Raw genomic sequence first — 26,429 nt, 5'->3', positions numbered from 1 at the left:
TACGCCTCTCATCTGCGGACATACAAGGGAACTGCAGGGTGATGAAATTGCCACCCACGGGCAGGTGTCAACAGTTGGAGGCAAAATAACAGAAAGAAGTTGATGGAGTCTGCCCTTGAAAAAAATATGCTCATTCTCACCTGAACAATTTTTCCAGCACCCGAGGCAATGTGGAGACATTTGGTGGCTGAAGAGGTAGCAATTCACGTCCAAATTACTGATGAGGTGCCTAAAATGCAAGGGACACACTTTCAGTTTGATAGTGACAATTAAGCCCCTTTTCCACAACGCAGTATCCACACAGGAATTTTACATCTTTACTTGTTACAGACACATTTTCACTTTCAAATACAAATGCTGTGAAGTAGTATTTCTCACCTGGGCAGTTGAGTTCTAATCAGGTTGGATCGATACCTTTCAGGAAACGTAAGCCACTAGGCCTACTGGTCACTCATTGGTCAAGCGGATTTGTCATTGTTACGTCCGTAGGGGGGTGCAAGGACCTCACAGTATTCTACAGTATTATTAGTGTCATATTTGTATTTAAATATTACCTGGCAAGCCACATGACATAACTAAAACTCGGCATTGAACCTGAAGACGGCATTTCCCTTTTCTCTGAGGACAACAAAGGCATTTCCTCCAAAAGCGTCAACATGGTCATGTTTTGAAGTTTTTTGCATGATTAATGAAATATAATTAAATGACAAAACCGCTTTCCGCCCCTTGCAAAAGGTTGTAATAACACAGTAACGGTAATTGCTTTTCCACTTATCCAATTATTTATAACGTATAATTATAATGCATTTTAGGCTACGTTCACACTGCAGTTAAATCCGATCTTTTTATGTACTGTTCACATTACAAAAACAAATGTGAACGCAACTCGCCCGTGATGCAACTCGCATGCGCAAAGAGCACATGTGTCTTGTCTGCATACATTATGTTAATTCAGCTCGACCTCCTCATTTCATACCGAAGATAACATCGCGTCATCGCTGTTCGTTATGAACCGTCTGCAGGGCTGATTTTCTACTATCGCCACACGTTAACTTTATGTTTCATGTTTCAAGTGTGATTAAATTAAAGACAAACAGTAGTGTCAGTAGTCTCCCTTTCAAGCACTCTCACCCGCGCAGAGCGCATATCAGGCTTTTGAATACGTATAAATCAGATGCGTGCGGATGAGCGTTCACAGTGCAGACGCATCCCATACATATCCGATTTATATCCACATACGAAAGAGCCCCAGGTCGGGTGTGAAAAGATCGGAATTGTACCGTTCACACTGCATGAAAAAATCTGATACTGATACTAAAAATCGGAATTGAGCTGCAGTGTGAACACAGCCTAAGTTATGATCCACAAACTCCATGAAAAAATCTGATACTGATACTAAAAATCGGAATTGAGCTGCAGTATACTCATTTAAACTAAGTCACTCCATCAGGGACTTATATTCACTGGTGTTGTCCAAGGCATACGCCGGCGTATACAAATTTATTTTTCAGTCAGCATTGCATATTACCTTTACATATTGCATATTAATGTGTTTCTCAGAGCCATCGAGGACAAGAAGTGTAAAGGTTTGGATAGTTAGATGGATTATTTAAAGGGATACTTGACTCATTGAGCCATTTTCAGCAGTAAAAAATTGATATGTTGTCTATAATTAATGTGATAACTTCATTATTTTTCATCTACAATTTATACCTTTAAAAACAAATGTTTCCACTTGCTGTCAACTGAAGATGACATCACCTGTGCTGAGGAAGTAGGTAACGACCAATCATGGCAAAATGTTTCTGAGCAAACAGAAAAAACGTCAGCCATGGTTTAAATGGTGATTGTCAGGCATGTGGCCCGTCTCCTGCCCTTGGTTGGCTGGGATGTGCTCCACTTAAACGCAACCCCGGTGACAGCAAGTGGTATATTAAATTTAAGATGGAAGTAAATGCTTCTTTTTTTTTTTAAGCCAGTTTCCTATCTGATTATTTAATTGTACCTACACTTTTTATCCATCAGAACATATAGGCGACTGGTTTATGTAATGGTTTTAATTGTAGCCACTTGTAGTCTTGTCGATATATTGCATTTTAATATTGTTCATTGTACAGTGATGGTGTTTTTCTGCGCAGTGTCTGCTGCAGTGACTTGTGGTTTGTGGTTAGCTCAATGCTTTCATCTTTTAAATTGCTGCATTTAAAACATATTGTTGAGATATAGTGTGGGAAAGCACTGATTCCCTCCCATTCCTGCAGCCGAAAGATGCTGATTATGCATGTTTCTTCTTCTAGCCCATGTAAATGCAGCATGTTCAATCTTACACAATGTATAAATACATTTTCCATTATAAAAAGGAGAAAAATAGAAGAGTGTAGAGAGTAAACGTCCATGCAAACAGTGTCAGTTTGAGTCATTTTTACCAGCATGCGGGAATCCACAAGATGATTAGATTCTTAATATTTAAATTATTCAGGCACAATGGGATTAACTGTTTTACTAATACCATGAAGGACTGCTACTCAGAGAGCTATTATTCACGGGCAAGATAATTACTGCATGTCACAAATCCAACAGAGAACTAGTGTAATATAGTAAGAAGCTCTGTCCTGTCATTCAGAAACAGGGCAAAGCAAGACTTAAAAGGAAATTAATAACATTTCATTGATTTGAACGCTGATTTACAGCTGGGGGAAAAATCAGACATGCATCTTTCACAGATACATAGAGATTATAGATTATAAATTCAGAGTAGAGCAGTGGCCTGCAACCTGTGCTTCATTTGTTTCTTTCGTCCTTCTGCTGTGGCTCTCTGTGGGCCACATTCACTAAAAAGATGCACATGGCAATAAATTGTGCATGTTTGACGCACAAATCTGTGATTATCATTATGTTCATATTTGAATATGCGCAAAAACTGAAGGATCAGCAAAATAATGACAAAATGTCAAACTAGGGTTGCATATAATAATAAAAAAAATGGCTATATCACAATACATGATGTATATCTTGTTATTGTGTTTTCTTCTATGAATCACTATATAAATGTTGAATTCAAACCTTTGGTGTACAATATGACACCAGTATGATTGAAGCAGTCCCTACTTTTATGAACATTTCTGAGGATCTTTGATGCACACTATATTATACCATCGTAACTCTTCTCACGTAAATGTGAGGTCACAGCGATGCAAAAGCCGAGCTCAAGTTTCCTATCTTTATGTGTGCTAAAGAAGCCTAACCTAACAGTTAGATTTGTAAAAATATGCATACAAAATGGAAAGATCACTATCAAGTCTAGCAAAACATCGTCAGGTTTTTGTTTTTTTCAAATACATATCAATTAGAGTGCACTTTCTAATAGGCCGGTACACGCTTTACGATGATTTTGTATATATGCTTAACTTGAGTAACAACATGTAAGTTAAGCATATATACAAAATCATCGTAAAGCGTGTACAGGCCTATTAGAAAGTGCACTCTATTGATATGTTTGAAAAAGAAAAAAAAAACATGCAAGGGAATTAAAAAGCTGAACTATCAAATTTGACTCACAAACTGATCAAGATTTTTTTTTGTGTGTGTACAGGCAGTCCTCCTGCGACAGGCACTGGCACTTTAGTTATTCACCTGGAGGATTACAATGATAATGCGCCCTTTGTGGTACCGTCAGTAGCACAGGTTTGTGAAGACACACATGATATGAATGTGGCCATCGTTGGTGGACGGGACAAGGACCTACCACCCAATGGAGCACCCTTCAAGATAGAGCTGGGAAAACAACCGGGACTAGATCAAACCTGGAAAGTCACCAGTGTGAACTGTGAGTATTTTATACATTTGTAATGTGTATTGAGTATATTACGGTATACACGCATTTTACTAGTGGTGCAACGGATTTAATTAAAAAAAGCCTCACAGTTCAAATCGGGTCACAGATTTGAGTCACGGATCAGATCGTTTTTCAGATCTGCGACCCAGCACGCCTTTAGTGTGTGGCAAACAGCCAGCAAGACAATGCAAGCAAATGCTAACGTACGTTCGTGTTGCTTACTACAAGTTATTTTGAGTCATTCATTTTGTTCATTCATTCCGGATTTTCACAAACCGCTTCACAATGGTGCACACGTGTGCCGTTCACGGGTGCAACATTGGGCGAAAAAAATGTGAGATCTCTCCAAATACTCTCCTTAAGGTCTCTTATTTTTCTTTCTCAGCAGCCCAAAAGTTGAAATTGTTAAAGTGTACGAAGTGATGAATCACCATTTTTTTTGTCATAAAACGCATCCTATAGTTGCTAGCGCCTTCGGAGAGCAAACTAACTTGGTTTAAAAATAACCCGAGATTCTTCACTTCGAATTCACAAACGATAAATGCACATAGCAACCAATAAAAGCCAAAGGTACAGAAGACGCAAGAATGTCCGTGTTTGGAGAGCCAAGCCATCCTCCCTTAGGGCATACATTGTCATGTCGTTTAGTCCGGGCAGTATCGGCAAATGTTTGTAATCCAATCGATTCCACTAACCAAACGTTTCAATGTGTACCGCTGCAAAAAATGTTGAGCTAAATCTTTCGCATACATCTTGCTTACACAAGTAACGTTAAAATAAGCTGGGGGTTGACATTCATCAATAACAAAAGAACATTCTGTGTAAACACAAGAGAAGCAAAGTTGACACCGGTGGAAAGTTGACCCAACATAAAAAAAATCAACTCAAAATGTCAAAAAATGACTGTTAGATTTTAGAAACACAGCTAGAAGCGAAATATAAGGCAGCATACCTTCTTTATTTTATACATGGGCCGTGAATGAAGTGCAATTTCAGGCACATCCTTTTCCTTTAAACATGGAGACTGAATAACAAAATAGCCGACGTCTACATAATTGAAAAACAAGAAATAAAAGCAAGCAACCATTGCGCTACTTAAAAAATAGCCAGCCGGGGCTCTAGCTAGCTGCTAGACTTGAGACTTGTGTTGTATCATACAATGACAGCGTAAACAACTAGCGGTTTCTTAGCATCTTTAATTAGCGATTGAAGGATTTTTGTGCTAGAGTTGCCACTCGTCCCGTTTTCCCCAGAATTGTACCCTTTTTTTGCCAGATGTGCTGGGAAAATAAAAAATCTCTACCTGGACTCAATTTGTCCCGTTTTTTTAGGAAGAATGTCAAAATTTTATTAGATTTCTTAAATTCTGTAGTTTGAAAATGTCCTCTGTGCTACTGTGGAACACATTGTTACCATTATGTGCTATCTAAAAAAAATCCAATGGTGTCTGAAAGCTAAGCCCTTGTGCCTTACAGAAAAAGTATTGTCATAAAACGCATCCTATGGTTGCTGATCAATTTTTTGCATGACTCGGCTGATTTTTTCTCTATTCATCTTTAGCGATGAGCTCTTCTTCTCATCACCCTGATCTTTAGTTCCCTCCACAGATTTTCAAACTGAATTCAAGTCTGGACTGTCTGGGCCACTGCAAAACATTAATATTTTTTCCGCGAACCATTTCTTAACCACTTTTGATGTATGTTTTGGAATTGTGTCATGCTAAAATGTCCACATATTCAAAATTTGCCGGGCGTATGAATATTTTCGAACTTGACTGTTAAGTGCCCGAGCTTGGTCAGGTGTCTTTTTTTCACAAATCCAAGGTGACAACCCTATTTTGTGGAGTTTGTCACTTTCTTACTCGCGACTGCCACCTCTGGCCCAAAGCATACGTGCAGCATCTGTGTCAGGCTCGTTCATGATGCGAGTACGTGCATGAGCTTAAGTGCACGCCACATGTCTGCTACTCCGCGGGAACGCGCATGACGTCACCCTCCACCACTTCACCCCTCCCCTCCCCAAAGTGTGGAGTGTGCATGGTCCGCACACTCTACTATAATGGGAAAATAAAAGTTGATAGGCGCAGTCAGAGTAAAACAGTCAGAGCTCTTCGTACTCATCTGGGCATTGATGGAGCATGCATGATGTAGAAAAAGCTTTAATATTACCTTTTTAAATGGCACAATGCACCTTTAAATATTATTTTTGGATGACATTGTGGTTGTTGGTAGCAACTATATGATGGCAATAAAAACAGGTCAAGCTAGCTGTCACGCCACCACGCGCTACGAAGGCTAACTTCAAAATAAAAGACTATTAGGCAGGTTTATTTTTTACCAACCAATCCACAGTTCATGTGCAGCCTGAATCGTCATCACAACATTTTAAAAGTATTATATTCAATTTTGATCAACACCAGACACTTTCAAATTAGATCAAGTTTAGAGTGCAAAACAGAATTGCATGCATCTTTAATACTTAAGAGGCAGTTCAATAAGTTTATATTTAATGTAGGCATGCTCATCGGAATCCACACTAAAAACAAGTATGGATCTGCACTAAGGATGAAGAGTAAAATGATCTGAGGAGGAAAAGGGTGCGTGTGTGTACGTGCGTACGTGCGTGCGTGCGTGTAAGCAGACAACCAAGACATTGATTCAGGGTTGCATGGCCGACAGCGCTGTTTTTGTGTGTTTGAACGACAGAGCAGAACTAAAACTTGCCCAGGGGTAATACCTGTGACTGACAGCTGGCAAAGGGAGGCACAGATTCTCCTCAGTCACAAAGTCTAATTCTGTGTTCGTACGTGCGTGCCTTTCAAGACGCTGCAGCTAAACATCCATTGCATTTTTCCCAAGAAAACAAAACTATAATGAAGGCTCTAATAAATACAGTGGTGTCCCAAGATGCAAGTGACCCGACTTAAAAAATGTTTTTAGATATGAGCTGTCTGAATTTTTTTTTATTTTGCTTTGACTTATAAGCAAAAGTTTGAGATACAAGCACTGCTTAGTGGCAGGAAAGTCAACTCACATCACATCAAGTAGGAGTTTGGCAGATAGAGAACTGATCTTCAAAAAAGGTGCTTCAGGCTGTTGAATGCCACTCCCAGTTGAGGTTTCCTGTCTAACTAAACATAAAACAAAGAGAATTACAATACAGGTACACGTGTTTTTAAAACTACGAACTTTGCTTTAAAGACCACTAGCTTGATGCTAACACATAATGGAAAATGTCATGCAGTAACAAATGTAGACAGGCTGTATAGTGATACTCACAGGCATATATTATCTTTTAAGGAAAAACAACTAATATTATGGCAGCTACTGAGTCACATAGAGTAATTTTGACAGTCAGATTTGTGTCTGCCCCCGGTGGCCAAGTCACAAACACCTCTAACACTTGTACAAATACAGAGAGTCCTCAAGTTACGGCGGAGTTCCGTTTCTGCGCTGGCGATGTAATCGGAAAAAATCGGATTTCCCCGTTAAAGTTGATATTTACATCGAAATACTTTGTACAGTAATTTAAAAAAAAACATTTGCGCGACCGGGAAGAGCCGGACCCAATATTTTGTGTTTCCGCACGGACATTCATTGCTGACGGATGGCAGAGCGGAGCTATAAACACGGAAATGTGACGCACCTGATGGCGAGCCAACCTGCTGAGGTAACAACAACACAACTTTAAATAACTTTAAAATGGCGTGATAACTGTGGGAAATTAACGGGGAAAAAGGTGCTACGGTCGAGGCACGGGCGCCGTAAAGTCCAAACGACGTAGGTCGTGTACGATGTAACTGGAGGACCCCACTGTAGTTGAATTATTTGCATTCTTATATGATTCTGTTATTACTAGGGGTGTAAGGCGATTAAAATTCTTAATCGTAATTAATCACATGACTTTAATAGTTAACTCACGATTAATCACAAATTGTATCTGTTCTAAATGCACAATAAAATGTACATTAAAATATTTTTGGGAGGTTTTCATACTCTTGTTAGCATAAAAGTGGAAAACATGCTAGTAATTTCATAATAGTTCACAAAATTTACTTATAATTAAAAAGATGTACTGTACTGTAAAAAAACGAGTGTGATATTGATTTGTGTTGAAGTTATTTTTTTGCCACTAGATGGCATACTTGCATTTATAAGACGTTGGTGACAGCTCAGTGCATTTTTATTATCATATCTAATCTTTTGTGAAACTGCAAATTTTTTAAATTGTAAAATACAACTTAACCCCAGTCTCCACAAATATATGCATTATTATTAAATTTATTACTGCAAAATTTTGACATGAACATTTCTGCTGTGTTGCGACTTGAATTCCCCCGATACAGGGTTTCCAAGTAAGGGGCGGTCATTAATTCCGCGTTAAAAAAATGAGTGATGTTAAAGGAACTTTAAATTAACTCAAAATTAACGCATTAATTTTGACACCCCAAGTTATTACTGCATGTTTTTATAAAGTACAATATTGTAGAGTGCAATTTTTTGGAACAGAGACTGGAGACTGGAACAGATTAATGGTATTTGCGTTACTCCACTGGAGGAAGAGAATTTGAGGCATGAATGTTTTGAGTTACGAGCATGGCCACAGAACAAATTAATTCCTATTTTGAGGCTCCACCATATGTTTAAATGGAAGTGTGTCTGGTTGTGTCCATGTGTCAGCCCTACTGGCAATCAGTTGGCATTTCACCCAACGGATAGGTGGGCAAGCCAAGTCACATGACTTAACCAGAGGTTTGAAGGTACTGCTGCAGACCAAAAAATGGAAATTGGAAAGGACCTGAACACTGTCAAGATGGCATCGTCCCAACCGTTAATACCAATTTCCATATTAATGGTTAGAAATGGATCTCTGAACAACAAACATTTGGTACCTCGGCCAAGGTACAAACTGAGCCATGGCTGTCCTTTTTTGTTCACTAACCACTAATGTCATTCTGCTTTGCAAAATATGCTGCCATTTTGTGTTCATCCTGAACATATTGAGAATATTTTGGGGGATGATGTCTTTATTGACTTTATTAAATGTCTGTCGGTCTCTCTCTCCTTCCCACCTTAGCCACACACTCCCGAATTACGTTGCTGCACAGTCTGAAGAAAGCCAACTATCAGCTGCCATTGCTCATCACTGATTCAGGGATGCCTCCTTTGTCCAACATCTCAGAGGTTAAAGTTCAAGTCTGTGTCTGCAAGAAGAACAAGATGCTCTGCAGCTCTGCCCACTCGCACCACGGCGGCCTTCTCGTCATGCTTGCAACACTCATGCTTGGCCTACCATGTAAGTAATTACTGCACAGACAGAGAACCAGATGCTAATGTTTCCCGTAGTACTTTGAAGCATGCTTTTAATTATCTTTATTTAACATGAAACACTAAGTTATTACAGATTACGTTCTCTATCTCTTCATAAATCTGAATATCCTGCCAACAGCCTTGATTTAGGTTCACCAGTGATTCTGAATAGAATGTTAAATAAATGTGGCTATAAATTATATATGAACAAACACCACAGTAATAACCTTCAGAATACAAATGTGGGAACCTTGGGCCACTGCTCATGCTGCTCAAGTACAGATTTATGGCTCACACTTTTTTTTCTTTTTTTTTACTATGTAAACACATCTATTTCAAACACCTCTCTTGTTTTTGCTGGAGGAACACAAACTATTTTTCAATAGATGTCTTGTGATGCCATTAGCAACAGCATCAATAATTCAACCTCCTCCATTCACAAAATATATGTCCAACAGCTAGTTTGATAAGAAAAATCTTTAAAAAGACTGTACATTCTGTCTATCGCTCTCTCGAGGCTTGTTGTAGCTTTCAACTGTTCGCCAGAGGTGAGTAAAAACAAAGGCAATGCTGAAAAGACGAAAGTCATGACGTGAACATATAAAAGACAGTACCTGAGAAAATACACACCAAAACAAGCAAAAAGTAGGCTGTGATTTTCGCCCTGAAGGAAAGTGTAGGAGTTGTTCTCCCGTCATCACTTTGCTGATTTGTAGTCAGCAGTGAAGATCATTGAGGAAAATCATAGCCATGTCTTTTTGAGCACTCTTTCCCATCTTCTTGCAGTCTTGTTATATTGATCCTCCATTTGTCACACCAGTTCTCTTCTATGCAAGCTTCATATGACTCATTTTAGAATTGGTTCCCTGACAGTTTTTCTATTACTGTATCGTACTGTTTCTTTAACAATCACAAGCACTCTCATAATATAACATTATGTGGAGGGGAGCGGGGACTGTGGACCGGGGGGGGGGGGGGGCTGTGGACCGGGGGGGGGGGGGCTGTGGACCGGTGGGGTGCCTGGCGGGCCTGCAGTGCCCCGTCCTGCTGCGTTGGGTTGGGGGCGCGGGTCGTGTTGGGGTGGGGGGCGCTCCGGCTCCTGGGTTTGCTCTCCGGCCGGTGGCCCTGGCGGGGCCCGGGGGTCGTCCTTTGGCGCTGCCGCGGCCTGGGGGGCCCTGAGGTGTTGCGCTTGCCCTGTCCTGGCAGGGGTCGACGGCTCCCCTCTTTGGTGGAGATTTTCATGCATGCCAGATCCACCACACCAGCATCTATCGAAACTCAGACACAATCTGCTTCCTCCTCAGGTCATTGAATCGGTGGAGGCTGGTGTCTGTGGATCTCACTCTGCTTCGTTTGTCCTTCCTTCCTTTCCTCAGTCTCTCCTTTGGTCTCTTGAGGTCTCCCTGATTTTTTGGGATTTGTTGGAATTTATATGTTTCTGGAGTTGGTGAGGAATTCTGGTGGGTGGTGTCTGGCCGGTGCTGGATTTCACTTTCCTTTGTTTTCTTTGGTCCCCTCGGGTCTCCTGACGGCGGTGTTCGGTTTAGGTGAACGGTATGGGATTTTTTCTAATAGGTTTTTGGTGAGCTAACGAATACGCACATACACAAAGAGCAATGATGATGACATTACCGAATGAACAATACTGAGCTCTTTTTGAAAAAAAAAAAAATAATAATAATAATAATAATAATTTAAAAAAAAAACTTGCAGGACTCCACACCTCGAGTACCGGAATTGGTGAACAAAGATAGCTGCAGTCATTCTAATATTGCTCTGATCTACCGTGGAATTCATTAACCAAATTTTTCCCCCTCTGACCTTGTGCGTGTGTACATGTCCTTTTAATTTGGACTGTCCAATAACTTGATTTAACACAGATGTTATGTTACCTTGGATGTGACTGCAAAAAGTAAGTGCACATGTGTTCCTTTTCGCAATGCCACAGTTGGTTATGTTATGAGCGACAGAGGCTTGGGGTCAAACATGGAAAAGCTCTGCACACACGCCAAGCAGGCACCTGGAGAGATGACTTATGCCCGAGCTCATCACAGACAGCCGCACTGGGCCACAGATGTAGGCGACTGATCACTCCAGTGTTGAATCTGAGAGGTTGATAGAGAGCCACACGGGATCCTGTTTCTATTCCCTTATCTCCAAACTGAACTCTGACCCTGACACAGAGAGATGAGAGAAAGGGAAATGGAAAGAGCCAGAGGGAAGGGATGAGAGAAGGAGATGAATGTGTGGAGATTAAAATCTTTTTTTCTCGTTTATGGCACGAGAACAGTGTTGTACAGCAAGGCTCAAAATAGACATACATGTACTGTAACGAATTGACTGTAGAATTTACAATAATAAGCTGGCAAAAAAGTTGCCAGCTTATTATTGTAAAATCTCAGTACATTACTGTATTCTTTACAAGTATTTACTGTACATAAATTACAGTTACTTACTGCATTTACCTTTACAGCAATTCACTGTAATCTATCTTAAAACCGTTTCTTGTATTCTACGTAATTTACTTTAGTTGCCAGTAAATTCCTGTAAATACACAAATACAGTATGTCATTGTAAAATCCATCCATCCATCTATTTTCTTTACCTCTTATTCCTCAAAAGGTTCGCTGGAGCCTATCCCAGCTGGCTTCAGGCATTAGGCAGGGTACACCCTGAACTAGTTGCCAGCCAATCGCAGGGCACACAGAGGCGAGCAGCCACCCACACTCACAATCACACCTAGGGACAATTTAGAGTGTTCAATTAACCTGCCATACATGTCTTTGCAATGTGAGAGGAGACCGGTGTACCCAGACAAAGCCCACACAGGCACAGAGAGAACATGCAAACTCCACCCAGGAAGGCAGAAGCCCGGACTAGATATCACGTCCTCTGCATTGGGAGGCGGAAATGCTTACCAGTCATCCACCATGCCGCCCTTGTAAAATCAATCCTTGCTCTGCAGCAGAGTGCATGAATGAATGTTAGCTAATGCATGTTTATCGGAGAAATGCGATGTGATGACGATATAGACTGCTCTCGCGCTAAAATATTACTCGTCCTTGCTCTGGTGACGATAGAGGGTCCTCTATTTGCTTCTTCTCCTATAGAGATACCCGTCAAAATCCAATAATCTTTACAGTATTTACCTGTAATACACAGATACATGCCCAAATATAGTTGCTGTAAAATTTACAGTATTTTACCGCTATTTTTTACAGAAATGTGTTAGTGTCTTTATATATACTTTTTTAAATTTGCAAATCAATGACTTCATTTGAGTAGCAACTTTCTAACTTTGTGAAGCAATTATTAATTTATTAATTTATTTTGTAGGTTAATATCGGGAAACAGAAGCAAGAGTTGTATTAAGCAATAGAAATATAACAATATAATGAATGAGCAATTGGTTCTCTTTTTTATATAATCAACAGTTATTATTTTTTAAATTAACATTGTGTATAGCAGTAAGCGTTTTATTGTCAAGAAGCAAAGCTAAATAGATTTTTTTTTTTTACTCAGCTGTTATATAATTTTGAGAACATTTATTTTGCAGCGTGCACTGTCTCAGGGCTATTAATTATAAATATTTCAATTATTTAAGCTTATGGGCCAATCCTCCTGCCTGACGCTCAGAACGTAAGAGAAGAAAAGTAATTCTTTGTTCTGCTTTAGTTTAGTGAGTTTGATTTTTACTCCAGAGTCCATACATTAATTTCCCTGCAAATTTCCTGTTCAAAGATGGATATGCTCGGGGGTTGCAGCCAGACACTGGTCAAAAGTGTAATCGATCACTCAAGGTGTTAAACGCGCTAGCTGTGTTAATCTTAGGTTAGCTTAGCATTTAGCATGACTTCACTGTCTTCTTCTCATTATCGCTTCGTGAGTATGACACATGTCAGAAAAGTAGCTTATTTGTCGCCACTCAGGAAATGATTACCGGTACTGTCTTGGAAGCTACTCCACAACATGTTTAGGCACACTAGTAGCCAGATGAAGCTGTTGCTAGCTAGTTTCCTCTGCACAAGTAGTACAGAGCTTCCCCTGACTTCCAACTTCCCACTGTAGGTGACGTGAGCTCAGCAACGCTTTTTAGGCTCGTCTCAGTGGTTCTTCTTTCCCTTCTTCTCCCTTTTGATGGTTGTCTCGGCACCTAATTCCCGTTTTGGCTATTCATTGCGTTAAAATGAGGTGCTAAATGCTAACTTTGACCCACAAACTGTGATGTGAAACTGCTTATTTCAAGCGTTGATGTCCATATACAAAATGTCATTTACAAGTTTACAGAGCAGTATTTTGACTTTAAGAAAACTACTAATAACTGTACATTGAAAGGGTTAAATGTATTTATAAAGCTTATGCCCTCTGAACTAAAATGGAGTCAAACAATTTTGGTGCAGGCCTTCCTGAGTTGAGTTGTTACGCCATGCTTTTATGGTTCTTCTCCAAGTACTCCAACTTCCACTCAGATTCCATAAACATGCTTCCCGGGTTAATTAAAGACTCTAAATTGTGCATATGTGTCAATGTGAATAGTTGTTTGCCTATATGTGCCTTATGACTGGCTGATGACCACCATTTAAGGAATCCAAATGAATTGTGTCTTACATGATACATTTTTGTCATATCCTCCCATGGTGTCTCATCATAGTAAGACAACAAAGTAGGCTACGCTGCCCCCTAACAGTGCACATGTGAACTGATGTTCTTTGCATCACTTATGGTCAAATATTATCTCTCCTCAACACCTTTTCGCCTGCTCCAAACACATTTTCAAAGCTGAAGATGGATAGCTGAAGCCAATGTGAAAGCACACCACGTATAGCCTATAAATACTTTATACAGATTGGTGGCTTGGACTTTTGCCTATAAGACAATTTAACTTAGGAAGTGAGATTTCTTCTACACACACGCGTGCACACACACAGTTCCCCAGTTCCCTATATAGTGCACAGAATTCCCCCACTTGTGCTCGATTTAGTGTCTACAAGCTCAAACCTCAATCTTGTCCATGCAGGATTACCGGCTGTAGCAGTAAATTGGTCTGAAGCTGTGGTGCACTGCAGGAAACTTGATTGCTTCTGCTTTTCTTTGTCATTTCAGCAAGAGTTACCGAATATTGAAAAGGCAAGAGTAAAGGAGTGAGGGTGTCGTAAAACCAAACAATTAACCCCTGAGTACTGCAAAAACTCAAAAACAAGATGCCGCTAATTTACCTTGCATCCCCCGGGGTATTTAGTCCGCGTTGTTTGTCTTCTCTGATCCTCCACTCCACTACGACAGCCATTTTCATTCTTCTACAGCTCTACACAAATCCTCTTTCCAGCTTGAGAGAATGTTTACAGGCTTATTTACTCTTGGAAAGAGGCATCTTTTTCATTATTTCAACTTCTTTTGATGGTGGCCATTTGTGGTTTGTATACAGTATCTTGGAGAATTGTCTTTGATCTCAGATCATGCTGTGAAGACTGTTTGATCTATTAGTTGAAATAAAATAAAAAAATAATTTAAAAAATGTTTTTGCTGTGCATAGCACACATCAAGCATGAACATGTGAGAGTGTGAGGGAGCATGATCCACTAATAAGCTAGAACACGGTGGCTGATCATACTATACTGTCCCTGCAATAGTGTCTTTATTGGAGAAGAACCCTACTACCTATGACCCCATCTTAAATGGAGAACATACAAAATAATTATTTTTCTTGAGTTATAGAATAGTCTCAGAACATTGAAATGTTTTATTGACTGAAAAACAGTTATAGGAGAAGATCTCGGCCACCTTGTGCCAGTCAAAATAAGTGTTCTGAGATAGTGAAATAGTGTAAATAATTAGTATGGAAGTCATTGTTAGTGTAGCAGTACACTCGCCTGACTTTGGTGAAAGTAGTGAAGGTTCCATTCCCACTCACTGACTGTGTGAATGTGAGTGTAAGTGGTTGTATGTCTCTACATGCGACCATTCCAGGGTGTAGTACGGCTTTCATTCGAAGTCAGCCGAAATAGGCTTCAGCTCACCCGTAACACTCCTAATAAAATTTTGCTTTGGTCCCCAATTTGGTTCGGGGGCGAACCTGGTTGGATGGAAGAATTAGATATCATATCAATAAAAACTATCACCATAAATGCCTTGAGTGTTTACGGTGTGGTCATTAAATTGAGAATATTTTTATACCACGGGTTAGAGTGAGGATTGCTGTCTGATATAAATTATGCATTACCATGATGATAATTACGATTTTTTTTTTTAACATTACATTTTATGTTCTTCTGCATGTTCTATAAAAGGTACCTCCATTTGCCTCTTGTACAAAGCAAGTGTGTCCACTATGCACATGTCTATTTGTATTAGAGATGAGTGCAGACACACACACACAAACACTAATAGGAAAGCCAGTCACTAGTTAGGTTTCCATCCAAATGTTTCGGAATTTTTAAGCGGATTTTGTGAAAATACGCAAAACGTACATGTAACTTATGCCCGTTTCCATCTATTCTTCTTTTGCGAATATTGAGAGGGGACTCCGCAACTGTAGGTGGCGTAATACACCATAGAGATGTGATCCACCATTAATTTGAAAGAAGAAGAAGAAAAACAGGTAGCGGCTGTACCGTGCGATGATGTCGTATGAGTTTGCTTTTGTAATTCTTGATACACCGTAGCGTTTCTTTGCTGTTTTCCATCTAAAATGCATTCATATTCGCTTTGTTTTGTTGTTTCCCAATCATACCTTACTTTATCGTCTGCCATAGCTTTGTGACTAAAAATGTATGTGTGACGTAATATCCGGTCAAAACGTGCGCCGTGTATCCAGTTATTCGCAAAACCTGTTTCCATCGCCAAAATTCACATTTTTCTTATTTTTTTTATTTTACCATTTCTTGAAAATTCGAATAAAAATGGGTGAATGGAAACCCAACTATAGTCGCTTTGTGTTAATGAACAATTCCCAATATCTTTTAGAGGATCGACAAAATATATTTCTGATGAATTGATGCATGCAAGTGAAATTCGGGCTGGTAAAATTTTAGTCATTCAATTTTACGGACTCTTTGTAAAATTGTAAGCTTTGTGTAGAAATGTGATTTCGTGGTCTCGTTACAAACTCAAATACCGGCCCATCATAGAGCTGTAATTGAATGGGGTAGACTTCCGGGTTTCACACATCAGCGTCGTTTCCGGCCACTGATGGCCGCGTTCCAACACTTTATTATAATAATATTTGATTGCCATTTATTGTCCCATATGTAACTCATACTTTCGACATCTTTTTCCTCGATCATATTTTTTGTCTTCATAATATTCACATTGGACTTGAATATAAATGTGTTTAAATGCTGGTTAACTGGGTATAAAGAACAATGGGTAAGTCATAACGTGAAATCTCAAGGTTGCCATACTTTATTCGGTCCTTGACAAATAGCCTTTTGGTAACAATGCCAGCTGTGAGGTTTATCAGGCCATTCATTCCCCGCAAGTTTGGCTCACTTAAAAACGCAGCTATTTTTTTTCCAAGCCTAACTTCTTTCAGGGTCCATCAATTTTAAAGGAAAGCATCTGTGAACAACGACTTCTAATTGTTGCCACACAGTATTCCGTGCAAAAAGACTTTCAGCCTGTGACACTTCCACTCTATCTAGTTTCTTCCTCATGAAATTTTGACTGATGAGTGGCTACTGCCACTCCTCCTGTTGAGTGATTCCTCTGAGATCATTTTATTGGTTCTGAAGTTGGAATCGCTCAATCTTGTCTCATCAGCAAGACCTGTCATAACACTAGAATAGCTTATCTTGTCAATAGTTTCTTCACAGTTGTGTATGAATGAGGACAGATTTATATGTAAAGTAATTTCATAAACATAAAACCATCATACGTCTTGCCCCTTTCCCACTGCATCTCTACTTATAATGGCTCAAATTGAGTCCAACCTTAACAAATACTAAGGGCCCTATTTTCATTCCAGCACGAGTCTAGTTCAAAGTACAGTGTAACCGAGCGCAAGAGTAGAGTTTTCTCTCTTTTGGGATTTTGACAGACTAGCACAGACAGAAATGGGCATTTATGCCTTTGTTGGAATGGAACGCAGCTCCCCTAATTTTCTTTGAAATCAGGGTAGTCGAGCCGGACACAGTGTTTGACATCACGGAAACAGAAACTGATTCGCCCAGGTCTGTACATTGGTGTGTGCAAAGTGGCTTTATACAAGTAAGGTGCAGGATCTCCCCTGCCGCGCATGTGACATTAGCAGTTGAAGCTCTGGCGTCTATCCCTGATTGTGCACCTGTGGAAGGATAAAGGGAATTTTCTCACTTTCCCAGAATTTCACTTGATCTGATTTGTTGTAAATTTGACTAATTGTTGAGCATGTAAGCCAATACAGAAGAAACTCTGCGACGTAAGAACCGGTGCATCTTTTTTTAATGACGGGGCAAGTCTGGTTTACCGTGTTCGGGAATTTGGCAGACTGCGTTGCACTTTGCTTTTCGACATTCCGGTGGACCGAAGGTGTTTTCTATTAAATGCCCATGGTGCAGCTGACATTTTGGTGATAAAACGTAGACTAGGCTTCATACCAAGTGAAAACAGATCTATGGTGAGAAGCTCGGTCATCCGGGAGGGACTCATAGTCGAGCCGTTGCTCCTCCACATCTGGTTCGGATGCCTCCTGGACGCCTCCTGGACGCCTCCTTGGTGAGGTGCTCTGAGCATCTCCCACTGGGAAGAGGACGACCCGGGACACGCTACAGAAACTATGCCTCTCGGCTGCCCTTGTAACGCTTTTGGATTCTGCTGGAGGAGTGGACCAGGTGACTGGGGAGAGGAAAGTCTGGGCTTCCCTGCTAAAGCTGCTGCTGCTATGACCTCACCCTGGATAAGCAGTGGATAATGGATGGATGGAAAACAGGTCTAAGTTGTGGTACAGGTGGTTAAACATGATGTTAGTAGATTTTATCCAGGCGCAGGCAGACAGATTCTTAGCTCCGTTGATATGTGTGGTGGTTGTCATCATATTTCATTCAGAAATATGACATCAGTGTGCATCGAACCCTAGTGATTTTTTTTTGATAATTATTTTTGTCTTTATTATACTGTATATTTAAAACAAACAAACACGCGATCGGGAGTTGAAGGTGAGTGATCTCTAAGGTGGACTCCATTGAGTCCGTTATGCTTCTGTGATGTAGACTATGTGCTTCACCTGCGTTGAATTGAAAGGAAATGAGCAGAGCCGCTTTGATTGGCTGGAGTTAATTTTCTTCTACATTTTGTCTTCCGTTTTTGGATTTTTGGGGGTAATTTTTTATACTTGTTTTTTCATACACGTTTATATTTTTCTGCCTTTCTGTCAAATTTATGACATAATTGGCAATTTAAGTTGTTAGGAAAATGGATGGATGTATATTATGGCTATTTTTTGCTATAAATTTGTTGACATTTTTTGGCAATTTTGTGGACATTTTATGGCAGAGGTGGGCATCGAGGTCCTGCAGGTTTTGCATGTTGCCCTTTGGATGTTTCCGTTCTCCAACACAGCTGATATATAATCAGCTCATCAGCAAGCTCTGCATAAGCCCGATAACGATCCTGTTGATTGGAATCAGCTTGTGTTGGAAGTTAGAAACCTCCAAAACCTGCAGGACTCCAGCCCTTGAGGACCGAGATTGCCCACCTCTGTTTTATGGCAATTTTGGTTTGGGGCATTTTATGGATACTAGAATACTGTTTACATTTTCTTAACTTTTGTTAAATAAATGTTCTGACATTTCTGCCAATTGAATAATTTATGGTAATTATCCTGATTTATTCTTTTGTTTTGGGATATTTTATGTTTTCTTTTCTGCCTTTTCAAATCAATTGTCTGACTTTTTTTTTTGGGGTGGGGGGGCAATTCCATAGATATGATTTTATAGTAATCTTCTGATTTTTTATATTTTCTCTAAAAAATACTGTAAATATGAAGAAAAAAAATCTACTAATGTTTTACCAGATCCACAGGGAGCCACAAGAGAGGAACTAAAGAGCCACATGTGGATCTGGAGCCACAGGTTGCAGAACCCTGGTATATGAAAAGAAAGAAAACTCCACTCTTGTGCACTTTGCGCTAGACTTTCACTGCGCACGAAAATAGGACCCTAAAGCACACGCACACACACATACTAAGCAGGAAAATGTTTTTGCAGCCTCTTCACTCTCAGGATCTTCATCAGTCTCTCTTTCCTGCTCTGTATCTTCCCTCTCTGAAATTGTTTCCCAAGTCCTGTGGCACTCTCATGTTTCTCTCTCTCTCTCTCTCTCTCTCTCTCTCTCTCTCTCTCTCTCTCTCTCTCTCTCTCTCGCTCTCTCTCTCGCTCTCTCTCTCACATCTGGAGCTGTCACAGTGTTTGCTTCATTTTTATTTGTCTTTATGGCACAAAAATAGGACGTAATATCAACAACATTTCTGCAACCCAGTCTATAATAAATGTATAACAGTCTACTATTGCAGGTTTGCTTGGTTTTGTGTTGTGGTAAGGTTAACTAATTTTAGCAGGTTAAATGTGTCCTGGCAAAACCTAGATTCCCTCAGTAAAAATGGTCTAGAACCGCCACTGCATTGAGGGCGACGAGACAAATGAAAGTTGAACTAAATGATAGTGACTGCCAACCTATATGAAACAAAGCACAGCAGGACTGTGACCCCAAATGTTAAGAGAAAAAACAGTACAGTCTCTCAAAAGAATCACACAATACATAATTCAACAGTAAACTATTAAGGTAACAGACTATGTCAAACTGCCTCCCACTTACACGGCCTGTTTTACACCATATTGTGCCACATGCATTTCGTTTAATAAGCACTTGCACCGAGGCTTAGTAGTAAGCCTGTAAAGTAAAACAGAACGTAAAACCTGTTCTACTCTTGACAAGTATTTCTGCATCAGTGCAATAAATTGCGTGTATAGTGGTGTAGTGCCTCTACACTGTCACAGTCATACAGAAGCAGGAGTGTGGTGCACGTATACCGCTTTTTTATGATTATGTATTCATTACAAACAATATACAATACTTTCAGTTCACAATAGTGTGGAAGACATTTCAAATTAATAGTTTCCAAACAAAAGCAAAAGTTATTAGAATAATGAGCACAACATATTCTACAAATCTCTTTGAAATGTATAAACTGTTGGTACCACACCTAATGTGTTTCATGCCTTCTACTTGGAAGCCCCAAGTGCTGAAAAGGGGTGAAAATGAAGCTGTTGGCGTGAACAAATGCGTCATTCAAGCTCAGACATCTTCCAACATGTCACACACGAGACGAGAAGCAATCGATAAAGCCTCATATTTCAAATCATAGTTTGGTACGTGCGTGTGTGTGTATGTGTGTCAGCTCACTCTGTCTATAGCAATGACTGTCTCATATTACCTCTTGATCTGTTGTAACAAATTGTCATACTACCACAGAACACTCTACAAGCACACAAACACACACACACACACAGATTATTATGATTATGATGCAACGTTCATATATATAGGGTGCAACGATACACAAAATTCACAGTTTGGTTCGGTTTGATACATTAGTGTCATGATTCTATGTTTTTTTTTCAACATAAATTTTTAAAGAATGTAAAATTTTAATTAATTTAATTTGTAGTTTATTGAAATTACCAACGTTTTGGTTGACTTCAAAGTAAAAATTTTATGTCTGTTGTCTGTTGTTTATGTCTAGCAATACCTGCCTCCTTTTTTGCTGTACATACTTAGAAGTTACAACCATATATACAGTATACTGTATGTCAAAGTAAAAAAAAGCACCAAAAATGTATTTGATAAATCACTTATCTTCTGTGGTGCATCCCTACCAGTCGGTTATACATGGGGAAAAAAGTATCTCCCTTAATACTGTTTTTTTTTATAAACAGTGTACAACTCTAAGAATTAAAAATAATAATAATAATAAAAGAAATATCAGGTGGGTAAAGTAGCCAAAAACTGTACTCAAGTAAAAGTAAAAAGTAGTCATCAAAAAATCTTTCAAGTTCACGTAAAAAAAAATGTATTTGCTGAAAAGAATACTCAAGTACTAACTGCATGAGCATAATGTCTTATTTTTAAAAACAATGTCATCAGACAAAATTATGTGCAAATTCTGGCATCTTCAAATTATAAAATAAATAAATAAAATAAATAACTTTTTGAGCTCGAACAACAGTGCAAGCATACATGTTAGCCCACACTCTTAGATGTAAAAGTGCTTGTTAGAACCTTTTTAGGTTCCCCAGCTTGTCCTCATAAGAGAACCCTTTTTTGGTTCCTGTTAGAACCATTTATGAAGGTTCCACCTGGAACCCTTCCAAAGGGTTCTACTGAGAACATAAAGGGTTATACCCAGAACCATCTGTGAAAGGTTTCATCCAAAACCTTCACAGCGAGTTCCACTGAGAACCCTTTTATCTTACAAGGGTTTTGTCTAGAACCTTCACAGCAAGTTCCTCAAAGAACCCTATTAAATTGCAAGGGTTTCATCTTGACCCTTCATAGAAAGTTCCATTGAAAACCCTTTAATATTGCAAGGGTTTCATTTAGAACTAACACAGTAAGTTATACTGAGAACCCTTTTATGTTTCAAGGGTTTTATCTAAAACCTGCAGAAGGAGTTTTGTTTTTTATAAGGGTTTTTTATTAAGAATCACACTATTTTACAGATATTTTTTTTTACCACTCTACCTTTCTCCATAAGGGTCATCATGTCACATTTGCTGAAATAAGAGAGTTGATTTAACTTACCTTGATTATTTGAGGTTTCTCTTCAACCCAGCTTGTAATTCAAATTCATACACAGGTGATCACGTGTGTGAATAGCAATCACCACTGATATGTCACACCTGTATTGAAGAGAGCGGAGCGTGTAGCAAAACCAGCATTCAACTCCCACAGAGCAATCAATATGGCAGCCAGCTCACAGGTCCCACACACAAAAATACAGCTTTTCCCCTGGGTAACACAACCACCACCAAACATTCGCACTATCCGTACACCAGTGAGGGTGGCAAAGAAGGCAATGTGTCTAAAATGTCTTGCCTAAGGACTCAATGACACAACTTGGAGAGAGTGGGAATTGAACAGATGACCTTCTGGTATTCTAAGTTTAAGTGTTGTACATTACAAATTGGAAATTGTCACACAAAAAAGTTCTTCTGCAGACAAATTCCTCTTAAGTCCCAGTCTCAGTCCCATAGTGCACTAATAAAATACAAAAAAGTGGGGGAAAAAGACTGGAAAAAAATGTGTAAAGTTATTTCACTCAGAAATTCTAAGTACATTTTACAATGAAGGTTTTTAGTACATTTTAGTACAAAAACAAAAGGCTACTCAAAGGGTGAGGTAAAAAGCCACAACTTTCAGGTTCGGGGACAGCCAGTGTACCACCTGCGCCATGCCGCTCCTGCTGTGTATTAGTATTTTGCTGGTGTCAGGTGGAATCCTCGTAACTTCAAGCTGGCCTCATTTTGGACACACCAGCAATGCAGTACAAGGACAAACAAGACACAACTTGGAGAGAGTGGGAATTGAGGTGGTACAGTGGTTGTCTCCCAACCTGAAGGTCATGAGTTTGTTTCCCAATGCTCGAGTAACTTTTTTTTTGTAATTAACTGGTAAAATTTACTCAATACTCTCGTAAAATTTCTTTAGAACGTCTGAGTGAATACTGAGGCTAAACGTTTGAGAATTTGATGGTAAGGATCTTCTAATACCCAGGTTTTCAACAGCCCTTGAAGAACGCTTCTTCCAAAAAGAGTTCTCTGTATTTAAACGGTTTGAAGATTTTTTATTTAATTATTTTCAAAAAAGGGTTCCCTAGAAGCCCATAGTTCTGGGTAGAACCTCTGCCTTTCACGAATAACCCTTTCGGAACCCTTACTTTGAAGCATGCAAGCATGCACAATCCATTCACAAATTGTATCGTAACTCGCTCTGTGCTGCCTCACAGTCTAATCACCATAGGGAGTACGGGGTACCGGTCCCCCTGATACAGGCTGTTTGGACCGATGTCAGAGTTTGGTCTGCATTGCCCGCAATAAGTCAAATTTGTCTCCAGTGGACTCTGCCAAGGTTGCCCTTTGTCACCAATTCTGTTCATAACTTTTATGGACAGAATTTCTAGGCGCAGCCAAGGCATTGAGGGGGTCTGGTTTGGTGGCCTCAACATTGCATCTCTGCTTTTGGCAGATGATGTGGTGCTGTTGGCTTCTTCAAGCCGTGATCTTCAACTCTCACTGGAAATAAGAAGCGGTTGGGATGAAAATCAGCACCTCCAAATCAGAGACCATGGTCCTAAGTCGGAAAAGGGTGGAGTGCCCTCTCCGGGTCAGGGATGAGATGAGATGATCCCTAAGTGGAGGAGATCAAATATCTTGGCGTCTTGTTCTCGACTGAGGGTAGGTTGGAGCGGGAGATCGACAGGCGGATCGGTGCAACGTCTGCAGTAATGCGGACTCTGTATCGGTCCGTTGTGGTGAAGAAGGAGCGGAGTCGAAAGGCAAAGCCCTCGATTTACCGGTCGATCTACGTTCCTACCCTCACCTATGGTCATGAGCTGTGGGTCGTGACCGAAAAACAAGATACCGGATACAAGCGGCCGAAATGAGTTTCCTCCGCAGGGTGTCTCCCTTAGAGATAGGGTGAGAAGCTCAGTCATCCGGGAGGGACTCAAGTGTCGAGCCGCTACTCCTCTGCGTTGAGAGGAACCAGTTGAAGTGGCTCGGGCATCTGGTTCGGATGCCTCCTGGACACCTCCCTGGAGAGTTGTTCCGGGCATGTCCCACCGGCGAGAAGCCCCGAGGACGACCTAGGACACGCTGGAGAGAGACTATGTCTCTCGGCTGGCCTGGGAACGCCTTGGGATCCCGTCAGAGAGTGGCTAGAGAGCTAAAGCTGCTGCCCCCGCGAGCCTACCTCTATATATATATATATATATATACATTCATCCATCCATTTTCTTGACCGCTTGTGTTCACGGGCAGTAGGCGGGGTACACCCTGAACTGGTTGATATATATATATATTTTTTTTGTCTCAGTAAAGTGATATTACATTTTGTAAGTGCAAAAAATATTTTTCGAACACTGTCCTTATTAAATATTTAATGAAAATACACTGATATCTGCCGTCTGTAATTCCCCGCTGACCTTAGTTTACCTCTTGTACTCTGTGTCCATGCCTCACTTTCCTGCCATTCAGCCTTTTTTTTTCTTCATGTCTTGTCTCACCAGGCCTGTAGCTTCTGCAAAATGGTCCTGTTTGCAAAACCGGAAAGCAACAACTTATCTCCTGCACACAACGCTGGCTTAGCAGAGAGGACGAAAGAGAAGGAAAAGGAGTCTTCACACCATGACAAATTATACATGACAATAGACACAATCCCCACAAGCTCAACTGCTGTGTAAAAAATCACTTATCTTCTCGCTACACTTGTCTGCTTTTCTTCATCGCTACTTTCCTTGGTGAACTGCTCCATCCCGCATTATATCACATCAACTTTAATTTGTCTGACTACCTTTATTTAACATTTTGTCCTCGGTCCACACATACCCTGGACACCATTGATTATTCAATTCATATTTTTAACACATTTGGACATCTTTCTTTTTGCAGCCTCAAAAACAGTAGGGGTGTGTTACTCTGTAAAATCTATCTCAGTAGAATGTGTCATGTTTTTTTGCGTGTGAATGCAATGTACTCTTTCAAAGGATGTTCTAGCATCAAGTGACCGGATTTGATTTGATTGCCGTTTACATGGAACCCCATCAAATAACATTATTCGACTGAACAAATGTTGCTTTAAGTCGATTTGTCTGTCAGACTTACTTGAGTTTCTACAATCCACAACTTTACAAACCCATGACCCATTTATGGTGAGGAGCAATATAAGAAAGTGTTACTAATTCCATCATAAAAAAAAAGAAGAAAGAAAACATTAAAAGCTGTTGTGTTTAATCATGGAGAACTGCTCTACATCACACTGAACGGTATTTCCATTAATTAGCTCAAGGAAAAGGTAAATCTGAAAATAGAAAAGATGACACTTCTACCACAATAATAAACATCATCAATTAATGTCTCAACAGCAGGCTTAATGAAAACTGCCGGAGGACATCACAGTTGTTTGTGTGAGCAGTTTGCATGTTCTCGCTGTGCTTGTGTGGATTTTCTCTGCGTATTCCAGCATCCCCCCCCAGTCCAAAACAAATATGTGAGGTTCGAAGAAACCTGAATTGTCTATAGGTGTGAATGTGAGTGTAAATGGTCGTCTGTTCCGACATGCCAGCTTTGTGATTGACAGGCAACAAGTCCAGGACACACAACACCTGAGCGAGCACCTCTCATCTAAAATGCACTCCACTCTGACATGAAACGGGATAAGTGCTATAGTAAATGAATTGCTGGATCGAAAAACACTCCATAATCATTTTCAAACTGGAATTCACTACGCCATCTGAAATGTTTCCCCCATCCTTCTATCCTACCTCCCTTTCCCCATGCCAACAAACACGGCGAAGGCTGAGACACGGTCGTGGTGGGCGTCGTGTTGGCTTTTTGATGTGTTCTTTTCTCTTCTCAACAGACTGTGCTTGATCTAGTTTCCCTGTTTCAGAGGAGAGAAGCTGCCTGTTTCTTTGTCTGCAGTGGTTGTGGTCTCTTAGGATAAGGTGGTAGCCAATAAGCCTTTAAAGTCGGAAAACCCTGGAGATGTTTCTTCGATTTAACTGTTTTTATTGCATTAGTTGTCATGGAGTGGAATCAGTATATCTTTATAGTAATGGTGTGAACCTTGGGGGGAAAAAAGTATTATTATATAAATAGTTAATTTTTTACCATTGTATGAATATACAGTACTGATTAGCTTATGTACTTTAATTTAGTTCCCCACACAGACAAGGAGAAATGTTTCTTTTCTTTCTTTTTTTCCATCAGTGAACTTGAGCCCTCGTTTTAATGCCAATGGTGTCAGTGTGGTCTTTGAGTTTTCAATGCTCATATGTGCTTCGGTTCAAATTTTGCTCCCCTGTTTGCGCTTCATCTGTTTTCAAGTCCTAAGAACGATGTAAAAGAAGAAAACAAAGAATGTGATGTGATGCGTAGTTTATCTTTTCACTCCTGCCTGCACTTATCAAACGAGGGGGAAGGAGTGCGGGCTCGATTGGAACGCAACCTCAAAGAAAAAGAAGACATTTGGAACGAGTAATGTCTGTCTTTTGCACTAATTTAATAAACCCGTTACTGAAAATTGTCACATGT

The 26,429-nt window shown here is 40.0% G+C and overlaps 1 protein-coding gene across 2 annotated transcripts in view; it reads left to right on the top strand.

Annotated features, from left to right (window-relative positions):
- Positions 1-26,424, top strand: part of cdh13 (cadherin 13, H-cadherin (heart)) — a 361,145-nt gene extending 334,721 nt beyond the window's left edge. For both annotated transcript variants that reach the window (XM_086074542.1, XM_086074543.1), the window contains 3 exons: positions 3,593-3,826; positions 8,912-9,130; positions 24,404-26,424. In XM_086074542.1, coding sequence (XP_085930668.1) covers positions 3,593-3,826; positions 8,912-9,130; positions 24,404-24,411 — 461 coding nt within the window. In that variant the 3' untranslated portion in view covers positions 24,412-26,424. The remainder of the gene's footprint in view (positions 1-3,592; positions 3,827-8,911; positions 9,131-24,403) is intronic.
- The last annotated feature ends 5 nt before the right edge of the window (positions 26,425-26,429 follow it).

This window comes from Leptonotus elevatus, chromosome 4 (assembly GCF_054856555.1).
Source record: "Leptonotus elevatus isolate MCC_2025b chromosome 4, RoL_Lele_1.0, whole genome shotgun sequence".
NCBI lineage: Eukaryota > Metazoa > Chordata > Actinopteri > Syngnathiformes > Syngnathidae > Leptonotus > Leptonotus elevatus.
Note: the sequence above shows the minus strand (reverse complement) of the source record. Positions and strands in the feature narration are given on the sequence as shown.